General features: G+C 38.1%; 1 protein-coding gene across 3 annotated transcripts in view; it reads left to right on the top strand.

The window, feature by feature from the left end:
• The window catches only part of MKKS (McKusick-Kaufman syndrome), a 30,626-nt gene extending 20,978 nt beyond the window's left edge, over positions 1-9,648 (top strand). For all 3 annotated transcript variants that reach the window (XM_018056921.1, XM_018056920.1, XM_018056919.1), the window contains 4 exons: positions 1,405-2,816; positions 5,742-5,917; positions 6,815-6,925; positions 8,920-9,648. In XM_018056921.1, the coding sequence (XP_017912410.1) occupies positions 1,832-2,816; positions 5,742-5,917; positions 6,815-6,925; positions 8,920-9,360 (1,713 nt within the window). In that variant the 5' untranslated portion in view covers positions 1,405-1,831 and the 3' untranslated portion in view covers positions 9,361-9,648. The remainder of the gene's footprint in view (positions 1-1,404; positions 2,817-5,741; positions 5,918-6,814; positions 6,926-8,919) is intronic.

Genomic DNA, 26,760 nt, shown 5'->3' with positions numbered 1-26,760 from the left:
TAGGTGTTGTAATATGCAAATTTACATATGGAAGTCACTTCACTAAGCTTGCATTTAAATGTATTTCACAGATTTTGCTGAATCTAAAATAAGCTTTGAAATAATATTTAAGTTATTTGGTTCTTTCTCATATGAGATGAACAGAAACTTTTTTCCTTGTGCTGTAAAAAGAGATAACTATAGCTTTATCATTGCAATGAGAAAGCTGGCTATCCTTGCTTTCACTTTATTTGGGCCCAGTTGCCATGGTTACAGCCCTGTAACTAAATTGGGAGGTGTGATAACCAAAATAACACTTTGCATAACATTCCTTTGTTCTCTTCACGTCTTTGCACGTCTTCAGATCGCCTTCCCAGTCTGCATTGTACTGTGCCATAGTCTACTCTGGGCAGGACTGTAGTCTGAGTAGTTCAGTTAGTTCTGTTTATGCTAAACACGGTCTGTGTGGTTAGCATGGTTAGTATATTCCTGAAAATAACCAATAATTGGTTGAACCTTTACCTTCAAAGCACCAAACCTCAACAGATCTCCACACATTATTATAGTATCAGAAGTTTACGCCTCCACTCACTTCTTCCAGCCTCATTAAGGAAACTAGTACGAGTGCTGGCACACTTGGTAAATGGCAGCATTTTACATTATTTGCCCTCTCTGGGGCCAGACTGCCAATCCAGTCTCATCCAGCACATTCCCTGGCTTTTGTATTTATTGACATAAGCCATAGTTTGGGAGTGGATTAGTTGTAAGACATCAACACTGAGTATCATTAACTGATAGGGTAAAACTACAGAAGATTGCTCTGACTTTAGCCAGATATTTTAAACATGGTTTTTTCTTTGGTAAATTTGTTGTACACATTTGTCCAGCTAGATGTAGACTGTACATTAGATAGTGTTGATATTAGGAATCCTGACAGCTATCTCATTTTCATAATTATTTACAAACAGGATTTGATATAAATGCAGTTATATTCAGACCTAAGCAAGAGAAAAGTTAGAGTTATTTTCCAAGTTAGAGAAAAAAATATCACTAGATCTTGATGCAAGAGAATAAAAACATTTGAGACCTCGAGACTAGATTCTGTGAGTTTTAATATATATATATATACAACATTTTCTAGAAGCATATCATATTAAAAAACTGTGTACTATAAGCTTCCTGACTGTGTTGTGCATTCCAGAATTATTAAAATACCAGTACTTTTCCTTGTAGAGATTCACTGAAGAATAAAGAAATGGATGTTTTTAGTCTTAATTTATGTTTCTCATTTTCTGGAGATTGGTACCTTTGGGTAGTTCCTTTTTCTAAAGAAGGAGCGGAGCGTTAAAATTAATTACTAAGCTTCAATTATAAAATGTTTAGGGGTTACTTCTCTAAAATATTTTTTATTTTTATTTCTTGTAGAAAGAAGCAGCTCTGAGTCAGAGCTTGATCTAGAAAGAAGAGATGAAAAATAGCAGTTGGATCAGAAAGAACTGGCTTCTTGTAGCTGTGGTTTCCTTCATAGGTGTCCATCTTGGAACGTATTTTATACAGAGGGCTGCAAAACAGTCTGTAAAGTCTCAGCCTGAAGGCAAACAAAGGAATTTGAATAATGAAGTAAAATAAATATTTGGAATTACTAAAATGTCATTATATCAATCATTATGTGCCGATTAGCTTCATAAGCATGGAGCTCAGTATTTAATTTTATAGCCACAATGCTGTAAATCCGAACTCTTGATTCCTGAAAAATAATCTTGTTAAATGTTAAAAACCCACGACAATACAATGAATAGAAAACTCTGGTTAACAAAATAAAAACTTTCTTCACAAATTACCTTGCAGTAACATGTCTCGTTTAGAAGCTAAAAAGCCCTCGATCTGCAGAAGTGAGCCCCTGACAGGCGAGCGCACCAGGGCCAGCCTGGCAGCCTTGAGGGGCCTCGTCACGTCGTGCTACGGCCCGGCGGGCAGGCTGAAGCAGCTGCACAACGGCCGGGGCGGCTCCGTGGTGACCACGTCCCAGTCGGCCGCCCTCCTCGCCGGCCTGCCCGTCAGCCACCCCGTGTTAAAGGTCCTGACGGCCGCCGTGCGCAATCACGTGGCCTGCTTCAGCGATGGCGGCTTATTCACAGCCATTCTTTGCTGCAACCTTGTCGAAAATGTTCAGAGACTAGGCTTGACACCCACCACGGTTATTAAGTTAAATAAGCATCTTTTGAGCCTCTGCACCAGTTACTTGAAATCTGAGGTCTGTGCTTGCCGAATCCCGGTCGACTTTAGTAGTACCCAGATCCTCCTGAGTTTGGTACGCAGCATATTAACAAGTAAACCTGCCTGCATGCTCATCGCAAAGGAAGTTGACCATATCAGTACTCTGATTCTGAGAGCCTTTCTGCTTACAATTCCAGAGAATGCCCAAGAGCACATCATTTTAGGAAAGAGTATAATTGTTCCTTTAAAAGGGCAAAGGGTTATAGATTCTGCTGTGTTACCTGGAATACTAATTGAAGTATCAGAAGTTCAATTGATGAAGATACTACCTATCAAAAAATCAGATTCCTTCAAGGTGGCACTCTTTGGTGTGTCTTTATCCGGAGACCTTTCTGATACTGGAGAAGGAACACTGTTGGTCAGTTACGGAGTTTCTCTTGAAAATGCAGCTCTAGACCAGTTGTTTAACCTAGGAAAACAGCTAGTTAGTGACCATGTAGATCTTGTCTTGTGTCAAAAAGTTATACACCCATCTTTGAAACAGTTTCTCAGAACTCATCATGTTATTGCTGTAGACAGAATTGGAGTGTCTCTGATGGAACCCCTGAGTAAAGTGACAGGTAAAAAGCACTCTCAGTTTTTGCCCTTTATGGTTAATAAATCACACTTCCCTTGAGCAAAGATATTCTTGATGTGCGTTGTGTTAACATATTGAACAATTTGAAAAGCTGCCAACCTCACAGTGTGTGAGTATCATTTCTGGCGGCAAAGGTTGTTTCTGAAAAAGATCCTGTATTGTTCACTCATTAAAAATTGAGTGATGTTGACTATTTTGTAGCTATTTTCCAGCCCCAAATGTATTGCAGAGTCTGTCATAATTTACAGCTATTAACCCTCAAACATTCAACAGATTATTGAGAAAGCTAACATTCTTATAGTCATATAAAGTCTCATAATTTAAACAGAATTCTTCTACTTGAGTTTTACAAAGCTCTTAAGTCACTTTGTATTATCTAACTCCAACAATCAACTGTACTTCTGCCTAGACAGTGGTTTCTAATTAGGGTATGTGTGTGTATTATTAGGGTATATGTTTGTTTAAAGCTAGTACATGATTAAATATCCCAGATATTTCCAGCTAGTCTCCTTGAGAGCTGGGGTTGCCTTTTACTTTTAGTGCTTAAAACAAGCCTGGTCCATAGTAGGGGTTCTAAAATGTTGAAATAACAATAATATATTTATTAACATATAAAATTATAACAGGCAAGAATTTTGCTTTATTTTACAAACCTGGCAAATTGCAAACAGGTTGGTAGTCACCTAATAGAGACAAAGAGAAATGACAAGTTAGAGAGTTCCTGATTTGAGCTACTTGTCAGTATCTCTTAACTGCATTGATAACCTATCAGAATCATTTCATTTGGATAAATTTCAATTTATAAGTGGTTAGACTTAAGAGTTTAATAAATTTTGGTAAAACTGTTAAAGTTAACTGTTTTTTGTAAGTTATCAGAGAAGTGTGAGTGCCAGTATCGAATCCCTGAAAATTGTTAAGAAATAATGGCAATCATTCTTTGGAACTCATTAGTGATGCTGTGGGTCAGACCCACATCCCTAAGTATTTACTGGCTTTTCATGAGCAGGTGATTTCAAGTAATGAATATTGAGTATTAAATATTATGATGTCAGTTTTTAAACTGAGGAATTTTTCTGTAGAAACAATGTAAGTGGGCACTTGGTTTCCATACCAGCCCACACCTGATTTTTATTCCACTGATAACTAGAGTGTGGTAGAACATGAGCTGACCTATTTTACTTGCAAATGGATACAAAAAGTTAAGCATTCTCCAGATATTTGCTGCTAATTGGTTGGTTGCTTAGGAGGGTCATCAAGAGACTGCAGCACTACCAGTGGGTACCTGGGATTGGGGAGAGTGCAAACTTTTATAGACATGCTGTGCTCTGTTCCCCCACATAATTTCAGGTTTGATCCCTGAGTTGGAAAGGTTCCTTGGAGTCGGGAATGGCTACCGACTCCAGTATTCTTGCCTGGAGAATTCCATGGACAGAGGAGCCTGACAGGCTATAGTCCATGGGGTTGCAAAGACTTGGACACGACTGAGCAACCAACACTTTTACATAAAGCCGGAGTTGTAGTCCTAAATCTTGGGGGCAAAAACTTTTTCTAGACAGAAAGGGGGGAGAAAAACTCTTATCAGGCCCCTGTGGCTCCATTAAACAATAGGTGAAGTATGTTTGGGCCTAATCCATTTTACCTAGGTTGAAATTACCTCTCCCTCCTGCTTCAAACCTAATTCCTCTTTTTGGATAATTTAGAATAAGTAATGGGGTTATTGTACTTGGTGGACTGGTGGCTATGAAGCTTGTCATGGCTTACAAAACATTTTTAATTTTTGACTTGGTTTGATTGATTTGTGAAATAAACATGATCACCCCCACTTTACTGTCCTGTGGGGAAGCCCACCGAGAAGAGTTCAGTGCTTTGCTCCACATCAGAGGCTGGGCAGCAGGAAAGCTGAGCCTTTCCTTACAAATTTTCTGTTGGTTCCACCCTTGAAGTTGTACAAGATGTAGGGTTTGTTTCTTTTTCTTAAATTTTAGATCCCTCAAGTATTCCTTGTTCTTTGAGACTTCAGAAGTAAAGGAGAAAGGATATTCAAAGAAGTGAAATTGTTCATGAGCTGCAAGAATATTTAGACATTGTTTTAATTCCATTTGTTTGAGAAGAAACTGGCCCAAGGAGGTGCATTGCTGAATTACAGTTTTAAGACTTTAAACCAGTGCTGTTACTTCTTAAAAGCTTGTTGCCATTTCTTATATAACTTTACTACATTTAGAGATTTTAGAAAACTTTGTCATCCTGACTTCTCCTTCATTCATATTTTATTTGTGTTTTATAAAATTTTATTATTTTACCTATGCAAGAGTGAGGGCAAAATATAATCAAAGAATAACAAAATGAAATAAGGTCACATACTTTATTTTGGCATGCTTTAGGTAATTGTTTACATACAAACAATTGTTTGGCAAAGAAAAAACATCCTATACGTTCACTAAACGGAGCCCCAAAGGAATTCAGCCATACAGCTATCTGCATAGCTTAGTTTGTGAGTTTTAAGGTAAAAATAATAACACCCTTTAAAAATAGCCTGTCTCCTCATTTCATCCTTATTTCAGATTAGTGTGGTTGTTAATTTGGGGTCTCTGATCCCTGAATGGGCTTCCAGGATTCCTGGACTTCCTGAAAATGTGTGCAAAATTGTGCATGCTTTTTCTGGAGAGTGCAGAATTGCTTCTAACAAATGTTCAAAGAAGTCTGTAAATCAAAAGACCGCTGCTTTATTTGCACATCATTTGAGTAAAGAAGATGCATCTTATTATTTCTTTATCCTATATTTCATATTTTAAATGCTGTGCTTTTGAGACTTTTATATTAACTAGGAATGGATATTGTAATTTTAAATGATTGCAAGCTCCATGTTTATTCATCTATTTTGTGTTTTCTAAACTTTTTTAAAAAATAGGAGCTTGGCCTATTGGTTCCTTGGGCTCAATCTCTCCCAGTAGTTATGGAAGTATAAAAGATTTGTGCATTGCAAAGTTTGGCTGCAAACATTTTTTTCATCTTATTCCTAACAAAACAACCATCTGTAGCCTGCTTCTCTGCAACAGAAATGACACAGCCTGGGATGAGCTGAAGGTAGGTAATAAATGTTGAATTCCTTATCTAGGGACTGGAGCGGGGATTAAAGAATCAGATAGGTACTATAATTTTTTTCACATCAGTCAGCTGTGCTTTTTTCCTTCACAATTTTCCTAAGTGGTGTAGAAAGCAAAAACAACCAAAATGTGAGAATTACAGTTATAAGTAAGCTGATTTATTTTCCTGTGATATAGAAACTTGGCATATGCTGCCTCTTATTATTTCCAGTAATTTATAAGCAACATAAAAGTCCTTGATGGGAAATTTTCTTAAGAAATTAATTTGAATTGTGTACTTGACGCTAATGTGTATGAGTAATTCACTTAGAAATAGGTTCCCCAGTTATACTCATCATCCACTTCTTAACAGAGATGTTCACAAACAGCAATAACACATGCAGTTTTTATACAATGAAAGTGACACCCAATGGTACTGGTCACAGACTGGAAGAATGGATACTCAAGGCTGTAGCCTGGTAAATATTCAAGGTCTGTGTGTTTTTATTGCTGCTGGGTTGGATCATTTCCATAGCAACTTGAAATAAATTCTATATAGCATTTATACAGCTAATTTATTTAGATACAGAATTTCTTTTTTTAGAAATATTAGCACTCTGCTGATCCAGTTGTGTTTGTGAATCTCAATTTGAAGAGCTAAATGTATATGAAGGAGGATATTAATCCAGTCCATGAAAACAAACATCTGGCTAAAGTATTCTTTCATTTCTAATTTTTATTATTCCAAAAACGTGTTCATCACATGACAGCCTTGGTGACACTAGTTTTGTTCTTTTGCGCTCCTTGAGTCCACTGTCTAAGTTGCGTTGAAAACATGGCTCTATTTCTTTGTGTTTCTGATGTCAACATCAGATTCTGGTGATTGTTTCTTTTTTAGCTCACGTGTCAAACAGCACTGCATGCTTTGCAGTTAACAATCAAGGACCCGTACGTTTTGTTGGGAGGTGGCTGTACTGAAACTCATTTGGTGGCATATATCAGACACAAGGTAGGTTAGATAGTCCCTCCTAAATTATCTGAATTCTCAGCAACATGCATTTTATGAGATAATAATACTCTGGAGCCTTTAATGCTTAATTTCTCAGTAGTCTTGAAAAATCAATATTGTATTTAAAAACACTTCAGGAAAATAATACTCGAAAATATAAGCTCATATCTTTATCACAGTGATTATTAATCCACATAGATCATCACATTCTTTGAGGACTGTCTAAATATACTGCCTGTTGAAATGAGCATTCTGGGTTTTTTCCTAGGTTTTTTTTTTTTGTATTTGGGTATAGCCAATTAGCATACAACATTGACATAGTTTCAGGAGAACAACAAAGGGACTCAGCCATAATATTCATGTATCTGTTCTCTCCCCCAAACTCCTTTCCCGTCCAGGCTGCCACATAACATTTAGTAGAGTTCGATGTGCTATACAGCAGGTCCTTGTTGGTTGGTTATCCATTTTAAATATAGCAGTGTGTATATGTCCATCTCAAACTCCCTAACTATCCCTTCCTACCACTACCACCAGCAACTATAAGCTCTTTCTCAAAATCAATGAGTCTGTTTCTGTTCTAAGTACATTTATTTGTATTGAAATGAGTATTCTGTTGATGGGAGTTGTCATCCTAGAGATCTCCACTGCTAAGATACAGTAATAATTGATATTCATGATGACAGTGTTGAGATTCTACAAAAAAACTTCAGTACATTCTGGATATTCCAGGAAAAAAAGTTTCATTTATTAAAGCATCTAATTATTAGATTCTGTTATAATTTTAAATGGTATTCATTTATGATAAATGTTAATTCTATTAAATAGAATTGTTTTTATTAATCTATGAGACTCCATATCCTAATAGCAGATAAATGTCACACATCATATTCCTTATTAATCATTTCATAAACACTGACCTACTTTCTTTGAAAGTAGCTACAAAAAGGTATGTGTTTTCCAAGTGCTTGCAGTTGGTTCTTTGGTCAGTCAGGAGTGCAGAGTCTCTGGGATGCCTGGGATTGGCGAGTGTGTAAACGTTTTCCATAGACATGCCCTGCCTTGCTTCCCCAAATAACTTAAAATCTGTATGAATATAAAGCTTCTTCATGAAAAGGTGTCAGAATGTACATTATGAAAAACAAAACCATTGCCAATCTATTGATGCTGAAGAGACAATATTATAGTCTGCAAATGGAACTGAGTAAACTGGAAAAAGTCTTTTGGAGAAGGACAGTATCTTGAGTAGGATTTTTGAAGAAGCAATACAGCACTGAAAATGTGGGGAGGGAATGTGCAGTAGAGATGATAATCTGGTTCCAGTCTCCTGGGCGAAAGGAAAAAATGGTAATTGTTTTTGAATAATTAGGATATGGATGTTTAATGATCATTCAGTGATGAGTTTGTTAATGTGTTACTTTTCCTATCATGAAATTTCTAGGGTAGACTTTTTAGAACAGTGGAACAAAAGCAATTCAAAATTATATAACCTTGTCATTAATTAAAGAGAAGAATAGTTATTTTTTAAACATTAAGGTTAAAATGACACATGTCCCTAAATGGTTTTTGTCTTAGTTATAACACACGTATTTGCATTTTAAACAAATCTCAAACATTTCCTGAGTATAAATAAGTTCTTGGTTTGTGACTTCATTAGTCTTCACGAGCTTCCTTCTGGGTGTATAGAAACCTGTGATTCACTTATTATGCCTTGTCCTTCATGTTGTACAAAGGCACTACTGGCAATCCTTCAGAACAAACTGATGGTGGGGTTAATTCTGAGTCATTCATTCTGATAAAATGACTAGTAGTGGGTGCTTTTACTGTAACAACCAGGTTAATGGATTAGCATGGCCAGCTGGCCCATCCCTGCCCATTAGCCTTGTGCCAAACCCCAAGTACTGTATGACTAAGCGTTTGATCAAGTATTTTTCAGAAACATTTTTGTCATCCTAATTGCTCTGTTCTGTATCTTCAATGGTTTTGTTACTCTCTAGACCCGTAATGAGCCAGAAAGCGTTCTTCAAGATGAGAGATGCTCTCAGACAGAACTCCAGCTGATCACTGATGCATTCTGCAGTGCTCTTGAATCTCTCGCTGGCTCTTTAGAGCACGACGGAGGTGAAATTCTTACCGATAGCAAATATGGACACTTCTGGTCGGTTCAGGCCAATTTGCCTTCTGCTGTGAACTGGCCAGATTTGCTTTCCAGATGTGGCTGTGGACTCTACAGCAGCCAGGAAGAACTCAGCTGGTCCTTCCTAAGAAGCGTTCGTCATCCCTTCCCACCGCAAACCTGCCTTTCCTGTGAAGCCACAGGCTCGGCCAGCACCCTGACCTTGGACTGCTTTACCGCGAAGCTTAGTGGCCTGCAGGTGGCTGTGGAGACTGCTAGTTTGATTTTGGATCTTTCATGTGTCATTGAAGATACAAACTGATATAATGTTATCTTACAAAAAGAAAAACTAGTATTGAGTTTATATGTTCTCTTTGAAAGGCCTGTTCTCCATATTGAGATTGATGATTCATAAAATCATAGATTTACTTATTTAAGGAAAAAAGAGTTGATTCTTGAATAGAAATACTATAGAATAATAAAAATATGAAGCATTATTGAAAATATGGTAATTCTGTCAGTGAGTTCATAGATACTGCTGTAGATTGTAATAAGTTTCTGTTCTCGTTATTTTGACGTTATTCTAAGAGTATACAGAAATTTTAAAACATCCTGCTCTATGTTCTTTCTTGGATATACTTTTATAGATATTTTTATTTAGTATTAATTACATATGTTTAAAGTATAAAGCTAGATTCCAAAGTATCACAAAGCATCCGATACAGACTGTTCATTCAAAAGAAGTGTTCAAACTGCACATTCTGTAGAATTTCCAGGTTCTTTATCTGAGACTGTATCATTCAGTAATTGGGTAATTGTAGAAGCTGCTCTACCTGCAATTGCTAGTTTGTATCACTGTTCTTCATTTCTGTTATTCTGAGGAAAGGTGTAATCAAGAAAAAAAATAGACTTTATATATAGTAACTTCCCTGATAGCTCAGTTGGTAAAGAATCTTTCTGCAATGCAAGAGACCCTGGTTTGATTCCTGGGTCAGGAAGATCCCCTGGAGAAGGGATAAACTACCCACCCCAGTATTTTCTGGCTTTCCTTGTGGCTCAGCTGATAAGGAATCCACTTGCAATGCGGGGAACCTGGATTCAATCCCTGGGTTGGGAAGATCCCCCAGAGAAGGGAAAGGCTACCCACTCCAGTATTCTGGCCTGGAGAATTCCATGGACTGTATAGTCCATGAGGTCACAAAAAGTCGTACATAACTGAGCAACTTTCACTTTCATACTTTTTCATTTTAAATAGCATAAAGAAGTGGAAAAACTACTTCTCTATTTCAGTCAATAGTGCCAAAAAGAAACTAGAATAATTCTCATACTCAAAGACATGTCATATCAAGGAATATAACTTGAAATGCAAAATATATTGATAAATTGAAGAAGAAATACAGAATATAGCTAGAATAGTCAGAATGGAGCTATAATATGTTAAATTAAATTTTAGGAAAACATCTTGAAAAGTTTGGAAAAATTAAACAACCTAAGAGTCAGTGGTCAGATCTGTAGTCATGATAGAGGGAGATAGAATGGTTTAACTATTTCCTCCAAAATTCTTAAAAATCTGAAAGAATTTTTACCCTAAGTCAAAGAAAATAATTGTAATACAAACTCACAGCAATACAATATATATCGAAAAGTCAGCTACACTGCAAGCTTCATAAAATATTTCTCTAAAATTTCATGTCCTTTATTTTTAGGGTCAGTCAGGTAGAGTGGTGGCCTCTACCACTAGCCTCTACTACCTGACTAGCCTCTACCACTAGAGTGGTAGTCAGGTAGAGTCAGGTAGCCTCTGAGGCGCCTCCTGGTCTGTAGACCCCCGTCTAATCCCTCCGTCTGAGTGTGGGCTGCATGTAGATTCCTTTGCATTTCCCTGTTCTCCCTTGGGGAACAGGAGTGTCTCAGGATGGTTATCCTATGCCTGATCCATCCCTGTATGTCAGGACGTAACTCGTTTTTGTGGGTCTACAGATGGAGAGGACCTGTGCTCCAGGAGCTGCACCCACCCCGACTTGACTTCAGTAATGAGGCTCTAGACTTTTAGCTCATGTGGTAATGTGATGAGAATCTAGGGGATCTGGGAAGGAGATGGATGTATCTTGCATGAGATGGGCAGCCTCCCAGATGGCTCCCACTGATCTTATCTCTGGCGTACACCCTTTGAGTGTAAGTGTAAACAAATGACTAGATTTTAATGGGTTGAATACCACAGAAGTGATGGCTATTGTTGCTGATACTGTGTGATCAAAAGATAGGCCTCTTTTTAGATCTCTGAAGGAGTGAGCCATCGGCCAGGTTGGGAGCTGCCCTAAGTAGAGGCCCACAGGACAAGGGACTGCAGGAGACTCCGGCCAACAGCCCACAAGGAACTAAATCCTGCCAATAACCACAGAAGTGGATTTGGAAGCAGTTTCTCCCTAATGGGGCTCAGGATGAGTTTAACCTCCTTGCAACCTCAGGAGACACCCTGAAGCAGAGCATCTAAAAAAGCCACTCCTGGAATAATTCCTCATATATCTATGAGATAATAAACTGTTTTAAGCCAAGTTTTGGGTGTAATTTGTTAGGAAGCAGTCGACCCCTAGTTAGGACAAGAGTAAAGCTTATTTATAATTACATACTAAAAATTTGATCACACAAGTGGAAAAAAAATTCTTGATGCCATGGCTTTGCATTTCACCATCACTCCAAACACAAAGGTAGTGTTCTTCACACATGTTTACCAAGGGGGTTTTATAGTCACTTAAGAAAGGGTCTCACTTAGGAACATGAGAAGTGTCCTGGGTCTCCTTGGACCTCGACTCCATTTCGACTGTTGCCCAAGAAGGGACGCTGGAGCAAACCTCTCGGGACCCGACCTCATCAGTTATGGAGGTCTCCACTCCTCGGGATAGCCATCTCTAACTTGGTTTTACCTCTGCCACATTCAGTAACGTTTCTTTGTGAAAGATCAGTGCTCTCATTTTATGTTATAAATTTGTTGAAATATTTTTATAAATTCATGTTTTCTAAAGTGGTATACAATCTTTAGTAGAAAACACTGGAAATTTAAAAAAAAAAAAAACCTTAGCAGTTCAAGAAAATCATCATTCAAACTCAGATGGTAAAATATGAGATGAAAATTCTTAAAGAAAATAATTTCAGAGGAGCTCATCTTGTCAGAAATAACAACAAGAAAATAGCAACTGAGTTAAGCTTTGGGCATTGTTTGCTGATAAAGTAGGATGAAGTCTGACCATTGCATTGCATTTCCTCGGGAGGACAGACAGGAAGCCCTGATAGCTACAGAAAAAAAGGAAAAGGAGCATCATACAGAGGAGAATGAAACCCATGAACATGGCTCAGCACATCTGTGGGACTCACAGAACATGGCTCATGTTCTATCACTTATTACTTATTAGTGAAGTTTACCGAACCATAGGAATTAGCATCTTATTAATCAAAAGAAGTTAGGATTTTGGCAGCACAGAAAAAAAAAAAAGTGGAGAACTAATACAAATTAAGACATTTAACATCAAAATATTCATTTGGTCTAGTAAATATCCAATTTCTTAATTCTTCCACTTACACTATTAGAGAATTTTTATATGTTAGACATTTAAATCAACTGTTAAGAGTGAAGTATTTTCCACAGGATATTTAAATTATTAGTAGTATTATTTGTTATTATCATAGGTATTCTCAGACTCAGTTTGACAATTAAAACTACTTAGGCATTCATATGATTGAAGAGAACTTATAAGCACTTTTATAAGACCTATCGTATTCTGTATTCTTATATTGTTGAACAGCTTTTTGGATAACTTTAAAATAAAGCAGTATTTTTTATAGTCACATAAATTATATAGGTTACTATTTAAGAGTAATCATGTAAAAAAAAATCACTCAAAATCAATACAGGGCCTGTCAAAATATCTGATTAGTCAGGTTATTCATTTCTGATAATCTTTGGAGAATAGTCAAGGAGACTAAATATACCTTATAGGATCCTGTTTCAGCTGTATAAATAAATCTATCTTAATCTGAAGGAAAAGAGAAGTTTGAACATCTGAGCTTTATAATTTTTTTTCAAGTAAAGTGTTTCCACTTAGTAACTACGTGCTTAGTTGCCCAGTCCTGTCTGACTCTTTGTGCCACAATGGACTGTAGTCTGCGAGGCTCCTCTGTCCATGGGTATTCTCCAGGCAAGAATACTAGAGTGGGTTGCCATGCTCTCCTGCAGGGGCTCTTCCCAACCCATGGATTGAACCCAGGTCTCCCGCATTGCAGGCAGATTCTTTACCATCTGAGCCACCAGGGAAGTATCCCATAATCCTTGTAAATTTTTGCCATTAGTGTACAAAATTTGACGTTAGGTGTTTCTAAACCCAATGTTCATCAGGCACTCTATCTATCAGATTTAGTCCCTTAAATCTATTTCTCACTTCCACTGTATAATCATAAGGGATTTGATTTAGGTCATACCTGAATGGTCTAGCAGTTTTCCCTACTTTCTTCAATTTCAGTCTGAATATGGCAATAAGGAGTTCATGATCTGAGCCACAGTCAGCTCCTGGTCTTGTTTTTGTTGACTGTATAGAGCTCCATCTTTGGCTGCAAAGAATATATCAATCTGATTTGACCTTCTGGTGATGTCCATGTGTAGAGTCTTCTCTTGTGTTGTTGGAAGAGGGTGTTTGCTATGACCAGTGCATTTTGTTGGCAAAACTCTATTAGTCTTTGCCCTGCTTCGTTCTGCATTCCAAGGCCAAAATTGCCTGTTACTCCAGGTGTTTCTTCTTGACTTCCTACTTTTGCATTCCAGTCGCCTATAATGAAAAGGACATCTTTTTTGGGTGTTAATTCTAAAAGGTCTTCTAGGTCTTCATAGAATCATTCATGTCAGCTTCTTCAGCATTACTGGTTGGGGCATAGACTTGGATTACTGTGATATTGAATGGTTTGCCTTGGAGACGAACAGAGATCATTCTGTCGTTTTTGAGATTGCATCCAAGTACTGCATTTCAGACTCTTTTGTTGACCATGATGGCTACTCCATTTCTTCTGAGGGATTCTTGCATGCAGTAGTAGATATAATGGTCATCTGAGTTAAATTCACCCATTTCAGTCCATTTTAGTTCCCTGATTCCTAGAATGTCGACGCTCACCCTTGCCATCTCTTGTTTGACCACTTCCAATTTGCCTTGATTCATGGACCTGACTTTCCAGGTTCTTATGCAATATTGCTCTTTACAGCATCAGAGCTTGTTCTATTACCAGTCACATCCACAACTGGGTATTGTTTTTGCTTTGGCTCCATCCCTTCATTCTTTCTGGAGTTATTTCTCCATTGATCTCCAGTAGCATATTGGGCACCTACTGACCTGGGGAGTTCCACTTTCAGTATCCTATCATTTTGCCTTTTCCTACTGTTCATGGGGTTCTCAAGGCAAGAATACTGACATTGTTTGCCATTCCCTTCTCCAGTGGATCACATTCTGTCAGAACCTCACATTCTGAGGTTTGTGACATTGTGCAGGAGACAGAGATCAAGACCATGCCCATGGAAAAGAAATGCAAAAAACCAAAATGGCTGTCTGGGGAGGCCTTACAAATAGCTGTGAAAAGAAGACAGGTGAAACGCAAAGGAGAAAAGGAAAGATATAAGCATCTGAATGCAGAGTTCCAAAGAATAGCAAGGAGAGATAAAAAAGCCTTCCTCAGTGATCAATGCAAAGAAATAGAGGAAAAGAACAGAATGGGAAAGACTAGAGATCTCTTCAAGAAAATTAGAGATACCAAGGGAACATTTCATGCAAAGATGGGCTCAATAAAGGACAGAAATATGGACCTAACAGAAGCAGAAGATATTAAGAAGAGGTGGCAAGAATACACAGAAGAACTGTACAAAAAAGATTTTCATGACCCAGATAATCATGATGGTGTTATCACTAATCTAGAGCCAAACATCCTGGAATGTGAAGTCAAGTGGGCCTTGGAAAGCTTCGCTACGAACAAAGCTAGTGAAAGTGATGGAATTCCACCTGAGCTCTTTCAAATCCTGTAAGATGATGCTGTGAAAGTGCTGAACTCAATATGCCAGCATATTTGGAAAACTCAGCAGTGGCCACAGGACTGGAAAAGGTCAGTTTTCATTCCAATTCCAAAGAAAGGCAATGCCAAAGAATGCTCAAACTACTGCACAATTGCACTCATCTCACACGCTAGTAATGTTCAAAATTCTCCAAGCCAGGCCTCAGCAATACATGAACTGTGAACTTCCTGATGTTCAAGCTGGTTTTAGAAAAGGCAGAGGAACCAGAGATCAAATCGCCAACAAAAAGAGAGTTCCAGGAAAACATCTATTTCTGCTTTATTGACTATGCCAAAGCCTTTGACTTTGACTTTGACAACTGTGGAAAATTCTGAAAGAGATGGGAATACCAGACCACCTGACCTGCCTCTCAAGCTGGAATCAAGATTGCTGGGAGAAATATCAATAACCTCAGATATGCAGATGACACCACCCTTATGGCAGAAAGTGAAGAGGAACTAAAAAGCCTCTTGATGAAAGTGAAAGAAGAGAGTGAAAAAGTGGGCCTAAAGCTCAACATTCAGAAAACGAAGGTCATGGCATCTGGTCCCATCGCTTCATGGGAAATAGATGGGGAAACAGTGGGAACAGTGTCAGACTTTATTTTGAGGGGCTCCAAAATTACTGCAAATGGTGACTGCAGCCATGAAATTAAAAGACATTTACTCCTTGGAAGAAAAGTTATGACCAACCTAGATAGCATATTCAAAAGCAGAGATATTACTTTGCCAACTAAGGTCCATCTAGTCAAGGCTATGGTTTTTCCTGTGGTCATGTATGGATGTGGGAGTTGGACTGTGAAGAAGGCTGAGTGCTGAAGAATTGATGCTTTTGAAGTGTGGTGTTGGAGAAGACTCTTGAGAGTCCCTTGGACTGCAAGGAGATCCAACCAGTCCATTCTGAAGGAGATAAACCCTGGGATTTCTTTGGAAGGAATGATGCTAAAGCTGAAACTGCAGTACTTTGACCACCTCATGCGAAGAGTTGACTCATTGGAAAAGACTCTGATGCTGGGAGGGATTGGGGGCAGGAGGAGAAGGGGACGACAGAGGATGAGATGGCTGGATGGCATCACTCACTCGATGTATGTGAGTCTGAGTGACCTCCGGGAGTTGGTGATGGACAGGGAGGCCTGGCGTGCTGCAATTCATGAGGTCGCAAAGAGTTGGACACGACTGAGTGACTGAACTGAACTGAACTGAGCAACTGGACTGAACTGAATTGAACTGAACCAAAACCCAATGTTAGCCTATATTTTGGGATTACAAGTAGATTTTTTTTTGCTTTATACTCAAAAAAGAGTATGTGATCTCTTAAATTTTTCCTGCTTCTGCTGCTGCTAAGTCACATCAGTCGTGTCCAACTCTGTGCGACCCCATAGATGGAAGCCCACCAGATTCCCCCATCCCTGCGATTCTCCAGGCAAGAACACTGGAGTGGGTTTCCATTTCCATCTCCGATGCAGGAAAGTGAAAAGTGAAAGGGAAGTTGCTCAGTCGTGTCCGACTCTTCGTGACCCCATGGACTGCAGCCTACCAGGCTCCTCTGTCCATGGAATTTTCCAGGCAAGAGTACTGGAGTGGGGTGCCATGTTGGAGAGATAATCAATAGACTAGGTATGCTAAAATTAGTGGAATACCATTATCTTTAATAAACAGTGACTTAAGAGGGAAATGAAGAAACTTGACAATTCCCTGCTAAGAATTCACACTGTGGGACTTCCCTGGTGGCACTTACTTAAAATCCAAGATGATCTGACCTCAACTTGATTGTATCCTTAACTTGATTACATCTGCAAAAACCCTATTTCCAAATAAGATCATGTTCACAGGATGGGGCACAGGACCTAGACATGTATTTTGAGAGTTTTACCACTCAACTCACTAGATAGTAAAGTTGTCAAGATGTAAATTCTCCTTCTTCAGGGCTACAGCTGCACAAAGAGTAAAATCTGTCCAGCGGAGACAATGGGCACCCATAAACCAGGTTTCACCACCAAACATTTCAATTCATTTCTCTGTTTATTGTTGTCCTTTAGTTACAATCATCTTTTTTGTAGGGTTCTATCTCATTGTCCCCTTCTTCCTTATGCCTCTGTTACTCCCCCTCTTTGTACCATCATCATGCTTCCTCTTATCAGGTGTTAGAAGGCAGATATGACACACTGTGTACAAGGGACCTTGGTAAAGAGGTCTTTCATGATGCAGTGGTAAATTCTGAGAAGAGTGGCATTCTAAGGTCCTATGGTTAGGTCTTGGTCTCCAGTGAGCTGGTGCTCCTGGACTCAACTTCACTAGTGCTTCTCAGGGTTTTCCCTCCTTAGGAGGAGCAGGGGGAGATTTGTCTGATTAAGCCTGGAGCCTATGGAGTCTGATGCTGTCCCTCCAGGCAGAGAGTGTCAGAATTGAGTTGAATTGTAGGACCTTGCTGATATCTGGAGAATCGCTTGCTGGTGTGGGGAAAGGTGTCTATCCCACCCCCAACACACACACACACTCACACACCTTACTTTTGGTGATCGGAGCGACATTTCACAGATCTAAGACAAGTTGTCGATTTTTCAGTTTGTTCGACTTTTTACTCGTTTGGATGTAAAGATGATTTCTAAGTTCCTTACATACTAGATGAGAAACTAGAAGTCACATTATATTTTTAAATGCACTAATAATCAAATTTCAAATAAAATAATTTCAGGCACCTATCCTAAGCCCAGGATATCACCTGTACTTCTGACCAAGTGGCTATAGATCCTATAGATCAGCAGTTCCAATGACCCCACCCTTGGATTCGATTAATTTGCTAATATGACTTGCAAAACTCACAGAAACATGTTGCTCACAAGATCACCCGTTTCCTATAAAAAGCATATAACTCAGCAATAGCCAGATGAAAGAGATACACAGAGCAAATCATGAGGAAAGGGCAAGGGCTTTCATGCTCTCTCAAAGAGGGCTACTCTCCCCACATTGCCACCTGTTCACCAACCGGGAAGCTCTTAGAATGCTGACATTTTGGGGTTTATAGAAGCTTTGTTACATAGGCATAATTGATTAAATCATTGGCCACTGGCAACTAATTCAACCTCCAGCCCTTCTACTCTCCTTGGAGGTCAGGGGATGGGATTTATATGAATTGTTAAGTATTTCATTGTTCTGTTGCTATTTTGAATAGAATGATTATCCATTACTGGAAAATATTTTGTTTTTATATTTTATTTTTATATTTTAGAAGACCATGAATACTGTTCATTGCTAATAAACCATAGATCTTTTAAATAACTATGAGTTGGTTTTTGTTGTTATTGTTGCATATTTTTACATTTAACTTTTCTAATATTGGAGTGTCTTAAAACCAAAGTATACATTATTTGGGTGTCTTTTCCCCCACACAAAATAGTTATTATTAAGTTGATGACGTGTTTTATAGACTGTCACAGATTTGAGGAAATAAACGTATCTATGGAATCTATATAGATAGAAGGAGGCAAAATACAGGTATTTGAGAATTCTAGTGTTTTGAAGACAGAGAGACCTTGGTTTAATTACTTGACTAAACTCTTAATTTTTGTGAGCTTTTTGATCTCAAGTGATTGTTATGTAGAGTAAATTAAATAATGAATTTAAAGCTCTTAGCACAGAACCTAGCATGTAAGCAGCACTTAATAAATGGGAGCTAGGAAAAATCTTCCAGCAGATTTCAACAGGCTGAGAATTCCACATTATTTTAGAAACTCCTAGAAAAAGTTTAAAAAATTTTGCTTGTGATAAAGCAAAACTACCAATTTATAAATTTTGGTGGAGTGATCACAAGGATATTCAATCTTTTGCTTAATTTTCAAGTAATCCTATAGACTTAGTAACGTGGCATAATTTCAATTATCTTAGGTTATGTCAGAGACTACACATGATGGACATATTTATTAAATCCCTCTGGCAGTCTTGGTTCACTAGAAACATAGATAAATGTGTTACATATTATTTTTATCAGTGCCTCAGCCATATCTATGAATACTGACTAGGTGATTTCATTGCAAAGTATTTCCTGACTTTAAGAAAAATGGATTGAATTTATGTCAACAAATCACTAACATTTATTATCAATGGCACTCCATATGCCAGCAAATTTGTAAAACTCAGCAGTGGCCACAGGACTGGAAAAGGTCAGTTTTCATTCCAATCCCAAAGAAAGGCAATGCCAAAAATGCTCAAACTACTGCACAATTGCACTCATCTCACATGCTAGTAAAGTAATGCTCAAAATTCTCCAAGCCAGGCTTCAGAAATATGTGAACCATGAACTTCCAGATGTTCAAGCTGGTATTAGAAAAGTCAGAGGAACCAGAGGCCAAATTGCCATCATCCCCTGGATAATCAAAAAAGCAAGAGGGTTCCAGAAAAACATATATCTCTTCTTTCTTGACTATGCAAAGCCTTTAACTGTGTGGATCACAATAAACTGTGGACAATTCTGAAAGAGATGGGAATACCAGACCACCTGAACTGCCTCTTGAGAAATCTGTATGCAGGTCAGGAAGCAACAGTCAGAACTGGACATGGAACAACAGACTGGTTGCAAATAGGAAAAGGAGTACGTCAAGGCTGTATATTGTCACCCTGCTTATTTAACTTCTATGCAGAGTACATCATGAGAAATGCTGGGCTGGGGAAAGCACAAGCTGGAATCAAGATTGCCAGAAGAAATATCAATAACCTCAGATATGCAGATGACACCATCGTTATGACAGAGAGTTGAAGAGGAAATAAAGAGCCTCTTGATGAAAGGAAAGAGGAGAGTGAAAAAGTTGGCTTAAAGCTCAACATTCAGAAAACGAAGATCATGGCATTTGGTCCCATCACTTCATGGTAAATAGATGGGTAAACAGTAGAAACAGTGTCAGACTTTATTTTTGGGGGCTCCAAAATCACTGTAGATGGTGATTTCAGCCATGAAATGAAAAGACGCTTACTCCTTGGAAGGAAAGTTATGACTAACCTAGACAGCATATTCCAAAGCAGAGACATTACTTTGCCAACAAAGGTCCGTCTAGTCAAGGCTATGGTTTTTACCAGTGGTCATGTATGGATGTGAGTGTTGGACTATAAAGAAAGCTGAGTGCCAAAGAATTGATGCTTTTGAACCGTGGTGTTGGAGAAGACTCTTGAGAGTCCCTTGGACTGCAAGGAGATCCAACCAGTCCATCCTAAAGGAGATCAGTCCTGGGTGTTCCTTGTTAGGACTGATGTTGAAGCTGAAATTCCAATACTTTGGCCACCTGATACGAAGAGCTGACTCGTTGGAAAAGACCTTTGTGCTGGGAAAGATTGAAGGCAGGAGGAGAAGGGGATGACAGAGGGTAAGATGGTTGGATGGCACCACCGACTCAATGGACATGGGTTTGAGTGGACTCCGGGAGTTGGTGATGGACAGGGAGGCCTGGCATGCTGTAGTTCATGAGGTTGCAAAGAGTTGGACATGACTGAGCTCAGTCGAATGAGTCAGAACTGAACTGAACTGAATTATCAATGGTGCTTAAGATACTATCAAAGGTACTATTCTGCATCTCTTTACTCTTGTTTATATATGTTTTGACTTGAGGAAATGAGTAAATATATGTGAAGAATGTTTGAATCTATTTTACAATTATGTAAGCAACTTGAAAATTCTTAGGTTACTCATGAAAATTAAATGACTTCTTAAAACTAAGATAGGAATTTCCATCAACTTCTCAGGAGAAAGTGTCAGCCATTCTTATTTATTTTACTTGTGGACTTACTGTGTATGAATATTTTATCAAATTAAGTTACACTTGATGGTGAAGCATAATGGAAAGTTTTATCTTCATGGCACATGAAAATAAGGTCTTTAAAACACAGATGAATTCAAGTTCTTGTTTAAATACTGTATTTTGCTTTTTTATTGAGCATTACAAGAAATATCTTAAATCCTGTTTATCTTCATGGATGAGCCTCTCTTCTCATATTTGAATCTTTTCTGTCTTTATTTTCATCTTAATGGATGAATTAATGGAAACATTGGGACTCTGCTGTGGGAACAACTTCAAAATATGAAATCAAATATAGAGTATGCACAGTCAGTTTTTTGATCCGTGATTCTTACTTGCTGTGCTGTGTTCAGTCACTCAGTCATGACAAACTCTTTGTGACCCCATAGACTGTAGCCCTCCAGGCTCCTTTGTCCACGTGGATTCTCCAGGGAAGAACACTGGACTGTGTTGCCATTTCCTTCTCCAGGGGATCTTCCCAACCCAGGGACACAATCCACATCTCATGTACCTCTTGAATTGGCAGGCAGATTCTTTACCACTGAGCCACCTGGGAATAGGTAGATATTAAAGTTGTCCATTCACTGATTGTTAAATCACCATACATTGGTAACACTATCACCATATGCCAGGTTCTGTTTTAGGTTCTGGGGATTCAGAAAAATTTTATTTTATTTTTAATTGAAGGATAATTGCTTTACAGAATTGTGTTGTTTTCTGCCAAATATCAACAGGAATCATCCATAGGCATTCACGTGTCCCCTCCCTCCTGTGCCTCCCCCCATCTCCCTCTCCATCCCACCCCCTAAGTTGTCACAGAGCCCCTGTTTGAGTTTCCTGAGTGATACAGCAAATTCCCACTGGCTATCTACTTTACATATGATAATGTGAGTTTCCATGTTACTCTCTCCATACATCTCACCATGTCCTTAAGTCTGTTCTGTCTGTTTTTCCATTGCTACCCTGCAAATAAATTCATTGGTACCATCTTTCTAGATTCCACATATATGCATTAGTAAACAATATTTATATTTCTCTTTCTGACTTACTTCACTCTGTATAATAGGTCTATAGGCTCGTCCACCTCATTAGAACTGACTCAAATGCATTCATTTTTATGGCCGAGTAATATTCCATTATATATATGTGCCACAGTTTCTTTATCCAGTCATCTGTCAATGGGCATCTAGGTTGCTTCCATGTTCTAGCTATTATAAATAGTGCTGCAATGAACGTGGCGGTACAAGTGTTTTTTTCGATTTTGGTTTCTTCAGGGTATATGCCTAGCAGTGGGATTGGTGGATCATATGGTGGTTTTATTCTTAGTTTTTTAAGGAATCTCCATACTGAATACCACAGTGGCTATATCAATTTACATTCCCATCAGCAATGGAAGTGGGTTCCCTTTTCTCCACACTGTCTCCAGCAATTATTGTCTGTGACTTCTAATGATGGCCATTCTGACCAGAGTGAGGTGGTATTTCACTGTAGTTTTGATTTCCATTTCCCTAACAATGAATGAGATTGAGCATCTTTTCATGTGTCTGTTAGCCATCTGTATGTCTTCTTTGGAGAAATGTCTGTTTAGGTATTTTTCCCACTTTTTGATTGCATTGTTTGTTTTTCTGCTGTTGACTTGTATGCTGCTGCTGCTGCTAAGTCACTTCAGTCGTGTCCAACTCTGTGCAACCCCATGGGCTGCAGCCTACCAGGCTCCTCCGCCCATGGGATTTTCCAGGCAAGAGTACTGGAGTGGGGTGTCATTGCCTTCTCCTGATTTGTATGAGCTGCTTGTATGTTTTGGTAATTGATTCTTTTCCAGTTGTTTTCCTAGCTATTATTTTCTCTCATTCTGAGGGTTGTCTTTTCACTTTGTTTGCAGTTTCCTTCACTGTGAAAAATCTTTTAAGTTTAATTAGGTCCCACTTGTTTACTTTTGTTTTTATTTCCATTACTCTAGGAAGTGAGTCATAGAGGATCTTGCTTGCATTTATGTCATTGAGTGTTCTGCCTATGTTTCCCTCTAAGAGTTTTACAGTTTCAAGTCTTACATTTAGGTCTTTAACCCATTTTGAGTTTATCTTTGTGGATGGCATTAGGAAGTGTTCCAATTTCATTCTTTTAATTGGAGCTGCCCAGTGTCTTCAGCACCGCTTATTGAAGAGGCTGTCTATGCCCCATTGTATATTCTTGCCTTCTTTGTCAAAAATAAGGTACCCATAAGGTCATGGGTTTATCGCTGGGCTCTCTATCTTCTTCCATTGGTCTATATTTCTTTCTTTCTTTCATTGGTCTATATTTCTCTTCAAGACAGCAATGGTGAATGGGATTGATTCTTTAATTTTCCTTTCTGATTTTTCATTGTTAGTATATAGGAATGCAAGTGATTTCTGTGTACTCACCTTGTATCCCACAACTTTGCTAAATTCACTGATTAGCTCTAGTAATTTTCTGATAGTATCTTTAGGGTTTTCTATGTATAGTATCATATCGTCTGCAAACAATGAGAGTTTTATTTCTTCTTTTCCAAGCTGGATTCCTTTTATTATTACTATTTTTTAAAATTATCTGATTGCCATAGCTAGGACTTCCAAAACTAAGTGGAGTAATGGTGATGAGAGTGGACACCATTGTCTTGTTCCTGATCTTGAGGGACTATTTTCAGTTTTTCAACATTGAGAATAATGTTTGCTGTGGGCTTATCATATATGGCCTTTACTATGTTGAGGTAGGTTCCTTCTGTGCCCATTTTTTTAAGAGTTTTAGTGATAAATCGACGCTTAATTTTGTCAAAGGCTTTTCCTGCATCTATTGAGATGATCATGTGGTTTTTATCTTTCAATTTTTTAGTATGGTGTATTACACTGATTGACTTGCATATACTGAAGAATCCTTGCATTCCTAGAATAAACCTGACTTAATCATGGTGTATGAGCTTTTTAATGTGTTGTTGAATTCTGTTTGCTAGAATTTGCAGAGGATTTTTGCATTTATGTTCATCAGTGATATTGGCCTGTAATTTTCTTTATTTGTGTTGTCTTTGCTGGTTTTGGTATCAGGGTGACAGGAGTCTCATAGAATAAGTTTGGAAGTGTTCCTTCCTCTGAAAATTATTGAAAGAGTTTCAGAAGGATAGGCATTCACTCTTCTCTAAATGTTTAATAGAATTCACCTATGAGGCCATCTGGCCCTGTGCTTTTGTTTTTTTCAGACAGTTTTGATCACAGTTTTGATTTCAGTGCTTGTAATTGGGTTGTTCATAATTTCTGTATCTTCCTGGTTCAGTCTTGGAAGATTGAACTCTTCTATGAATCTGTCCATTTCTTCCAGGTAGTCCATTTTATTGCCATATAATTGTTCATAATAGTCTCTTATAATCCTTTGTATTTCTGTAGTGTCTGTTGCAATCTCTCCTTTTTCATTTCTAATTTTATTGATTTAATTCTTCTTTCTTTTTTCTTGATGAGTCTGGCTAAAGGTTTGTCAATTTTGTTTATCTTCTCAAAGAACCAGCTTTTAGTTTTATTGATTTTTACTGTTGTTTCTTTCATTTCTTCTCTGATCTTTATGATTTTTTTCCCTCTGCTAACTTTAGGGTTTTTTTGTTCTTCTTTTCCAATTGTTTTAGGTGTAACATTAGGTTGTCTATTTTTTTTAATACAAATTTATTTATTTTTATTGGAGGTTAATTACTTTACAATTCTATATTGGTTTTGCCATACATCAACATGAATCCACCACGGGTGTACACGTGTTCCCCATCCTGAACCCCCCTCCCACCTCCCTCTCTGTACCATCCTTCTGGGTCATCCCAAGGCACCAGCCCCAAGCATCCTGTATCCTGCATCGAACCTGGACTGGTGATTCGTTTCATATATGATATTATACATGTTTCAATGCCATTCTTCCAAATCATCCCACCCTCTCCCTCTCCCACAGAGTCCAAAAGACTGTTCTATACATCTGTGTCTCTTTTGCTGTCTCACATACTGGGTTATTGTTACTATCTTTCTAAATTCCATATATATGTGTTAGTATACTGTATTAGTGTTTTTCTTTCTGGCTTACTTCACTCTGTATAATAGGCTCCAGTTTCATCCACCTCATTAGAACTGATTCAAATGTATTCTTTTTAATGGCTGAGTAATACTCCATTGTGTATATGTACCACAGCTTTCTTATCCATTCATCTGCTGATGGGCATCTAGGTTGCTTCCATGTGCTGGCTATTATAAACAGTGCTGTGATGAACACTGGGGTACACGTGTCTCTTTCAATTCTGGTTTCCTCAGTGTGTATGCCCAGTAGTGGGATTGCTGGGTCATAAGGCAGTTCTATTTCCAGTTTTTTAAGGAATCTCCACACTGTTCTCCATAGTGGCTGTACTAGTTTGCATTCCCACCAACAGTGTAAGAGGGTTCCCTTTTCTCCACACCCTCTCCAGCATTTATTGCTTGTAGACTTTTGAATTGCAGCCATTCTGATTGGCGAGAAATGGTACCTCATTGTGGTTTTGATTTGCATTTCTCTGAGAATGAGTGATGTTTAGCATCTTTTCATATGTTTGTTAGCCATCTGAATGTCTTCTTTGGAGAAATGTCTATTTAGTTCTTTGGCCCAGTTTTTGATTTGGTCGTTTATTTTTCTGGAATTGATCTGCAGGAGTTGCTTGTATATTTTTGAGATTCGTTGTTTGTCAGTTGCTTCATTTGCTATTATTTTGTCCCATCCTGAAGGCTGTCTTTTCACCTTATAGTTTCCTTTGTTGTGCAGAAGCTTTTAATTTTAATTAGGTCCCATTTGTTTATTTTTGCTTTTATTTCCAATCTTCTGGGGGGTGGGTCATAGAGGATCCTGCTGTGATTTATGTCGGAGAGTGTTTTGCCTATGTTCTCCTCTAGGAGTTTTATAGTTCCTGATCTTACATTTAGATCTTTAATCCATTTTGAGTTTATTTTTGTGTATGGTGTTAGAAAGTGATCTAGTTTCATTCTTTTACAAGTGGTTGACCAGTTTCCCAGCACCACTTGTTAAAGAGATTGTCTTTTCTCCATTGTATATTCTTGCCTCCTTTGTCAAAGATAAGATGTCCATAGGTGCATGGATTTATCTCTGGGCTTTCTATTTTGTTCCGTTGATCTATATTTCTGTCTTTGTGCCAGTACCATACTGTCTTGATGACTGTGGCTTTGTAATAGAGCTTGAAGTCAGGCAGGTTGATTCCTCCAGTTCCATTCTTCTTTCTCAAGATTGCTTTGGCTATTTGAGGTTTTTTGTATTTCCATACAAATTGTGAAATTATTTGTTCTAGCACTGGGAAAAATACCTTTGGTAGCTTGATAGGGATTGTATTGAATCTATAGATTGCTTTGAGTAGTATACTCATTTTCACTATATTGATTCTTCCACTCCGTGAACATGGTATATTTCTCTATCTATTAGTGTCCTCTTTGGTTTCTTTCACCAGTGTTTTATAGTTTTCTATATATAGGTCTTTAGCTTCTTTAGGTAGATATATTCCTAAGTATTTTTTTGTTGTTGTTGCAATGGTGAATGGAATTGTTTCCTTAATTTCTCTTTCTATTTTCTCATTATTAGTGTATAGAATGCAAAGGATTTCTGTGTGTTGATTTTATATCCTGCAACTTTACTGTATTCATTGATTAGCTCTAGTAATTTTCTGGTGGAGTCTTTAGGGTTTCCTATGTAGAGGATCATGCCATCTGCAAATAGTGAGAGTTTTACTTCTTTCACAATTTGGATTCCTTTTATTTCTTTTTCTGCTCTGATTGCTGTTTCCAAAACTTCCAAAACTATATTGAATAGTGGTGGTGAGAGTGGGCACCCTTGTCTTCTTC

This window comes from Capra hircus, chromosome 13 (assembly GCF_001704415.2).
Source record: "Capra hircus breed San Clemente chromosome 13, ASM170441v1, whole genome shotgun sequence".
NCBI lineage: Eukaryota > Metazoa > Chordata > Mammalia > Artiodactyla > Bovidae > Capra > Capra hircus.
Note: the sequence above shows the minus strand (reverse complement) of the source record. Positions and strands in the feature narration are given on the sequence as shown.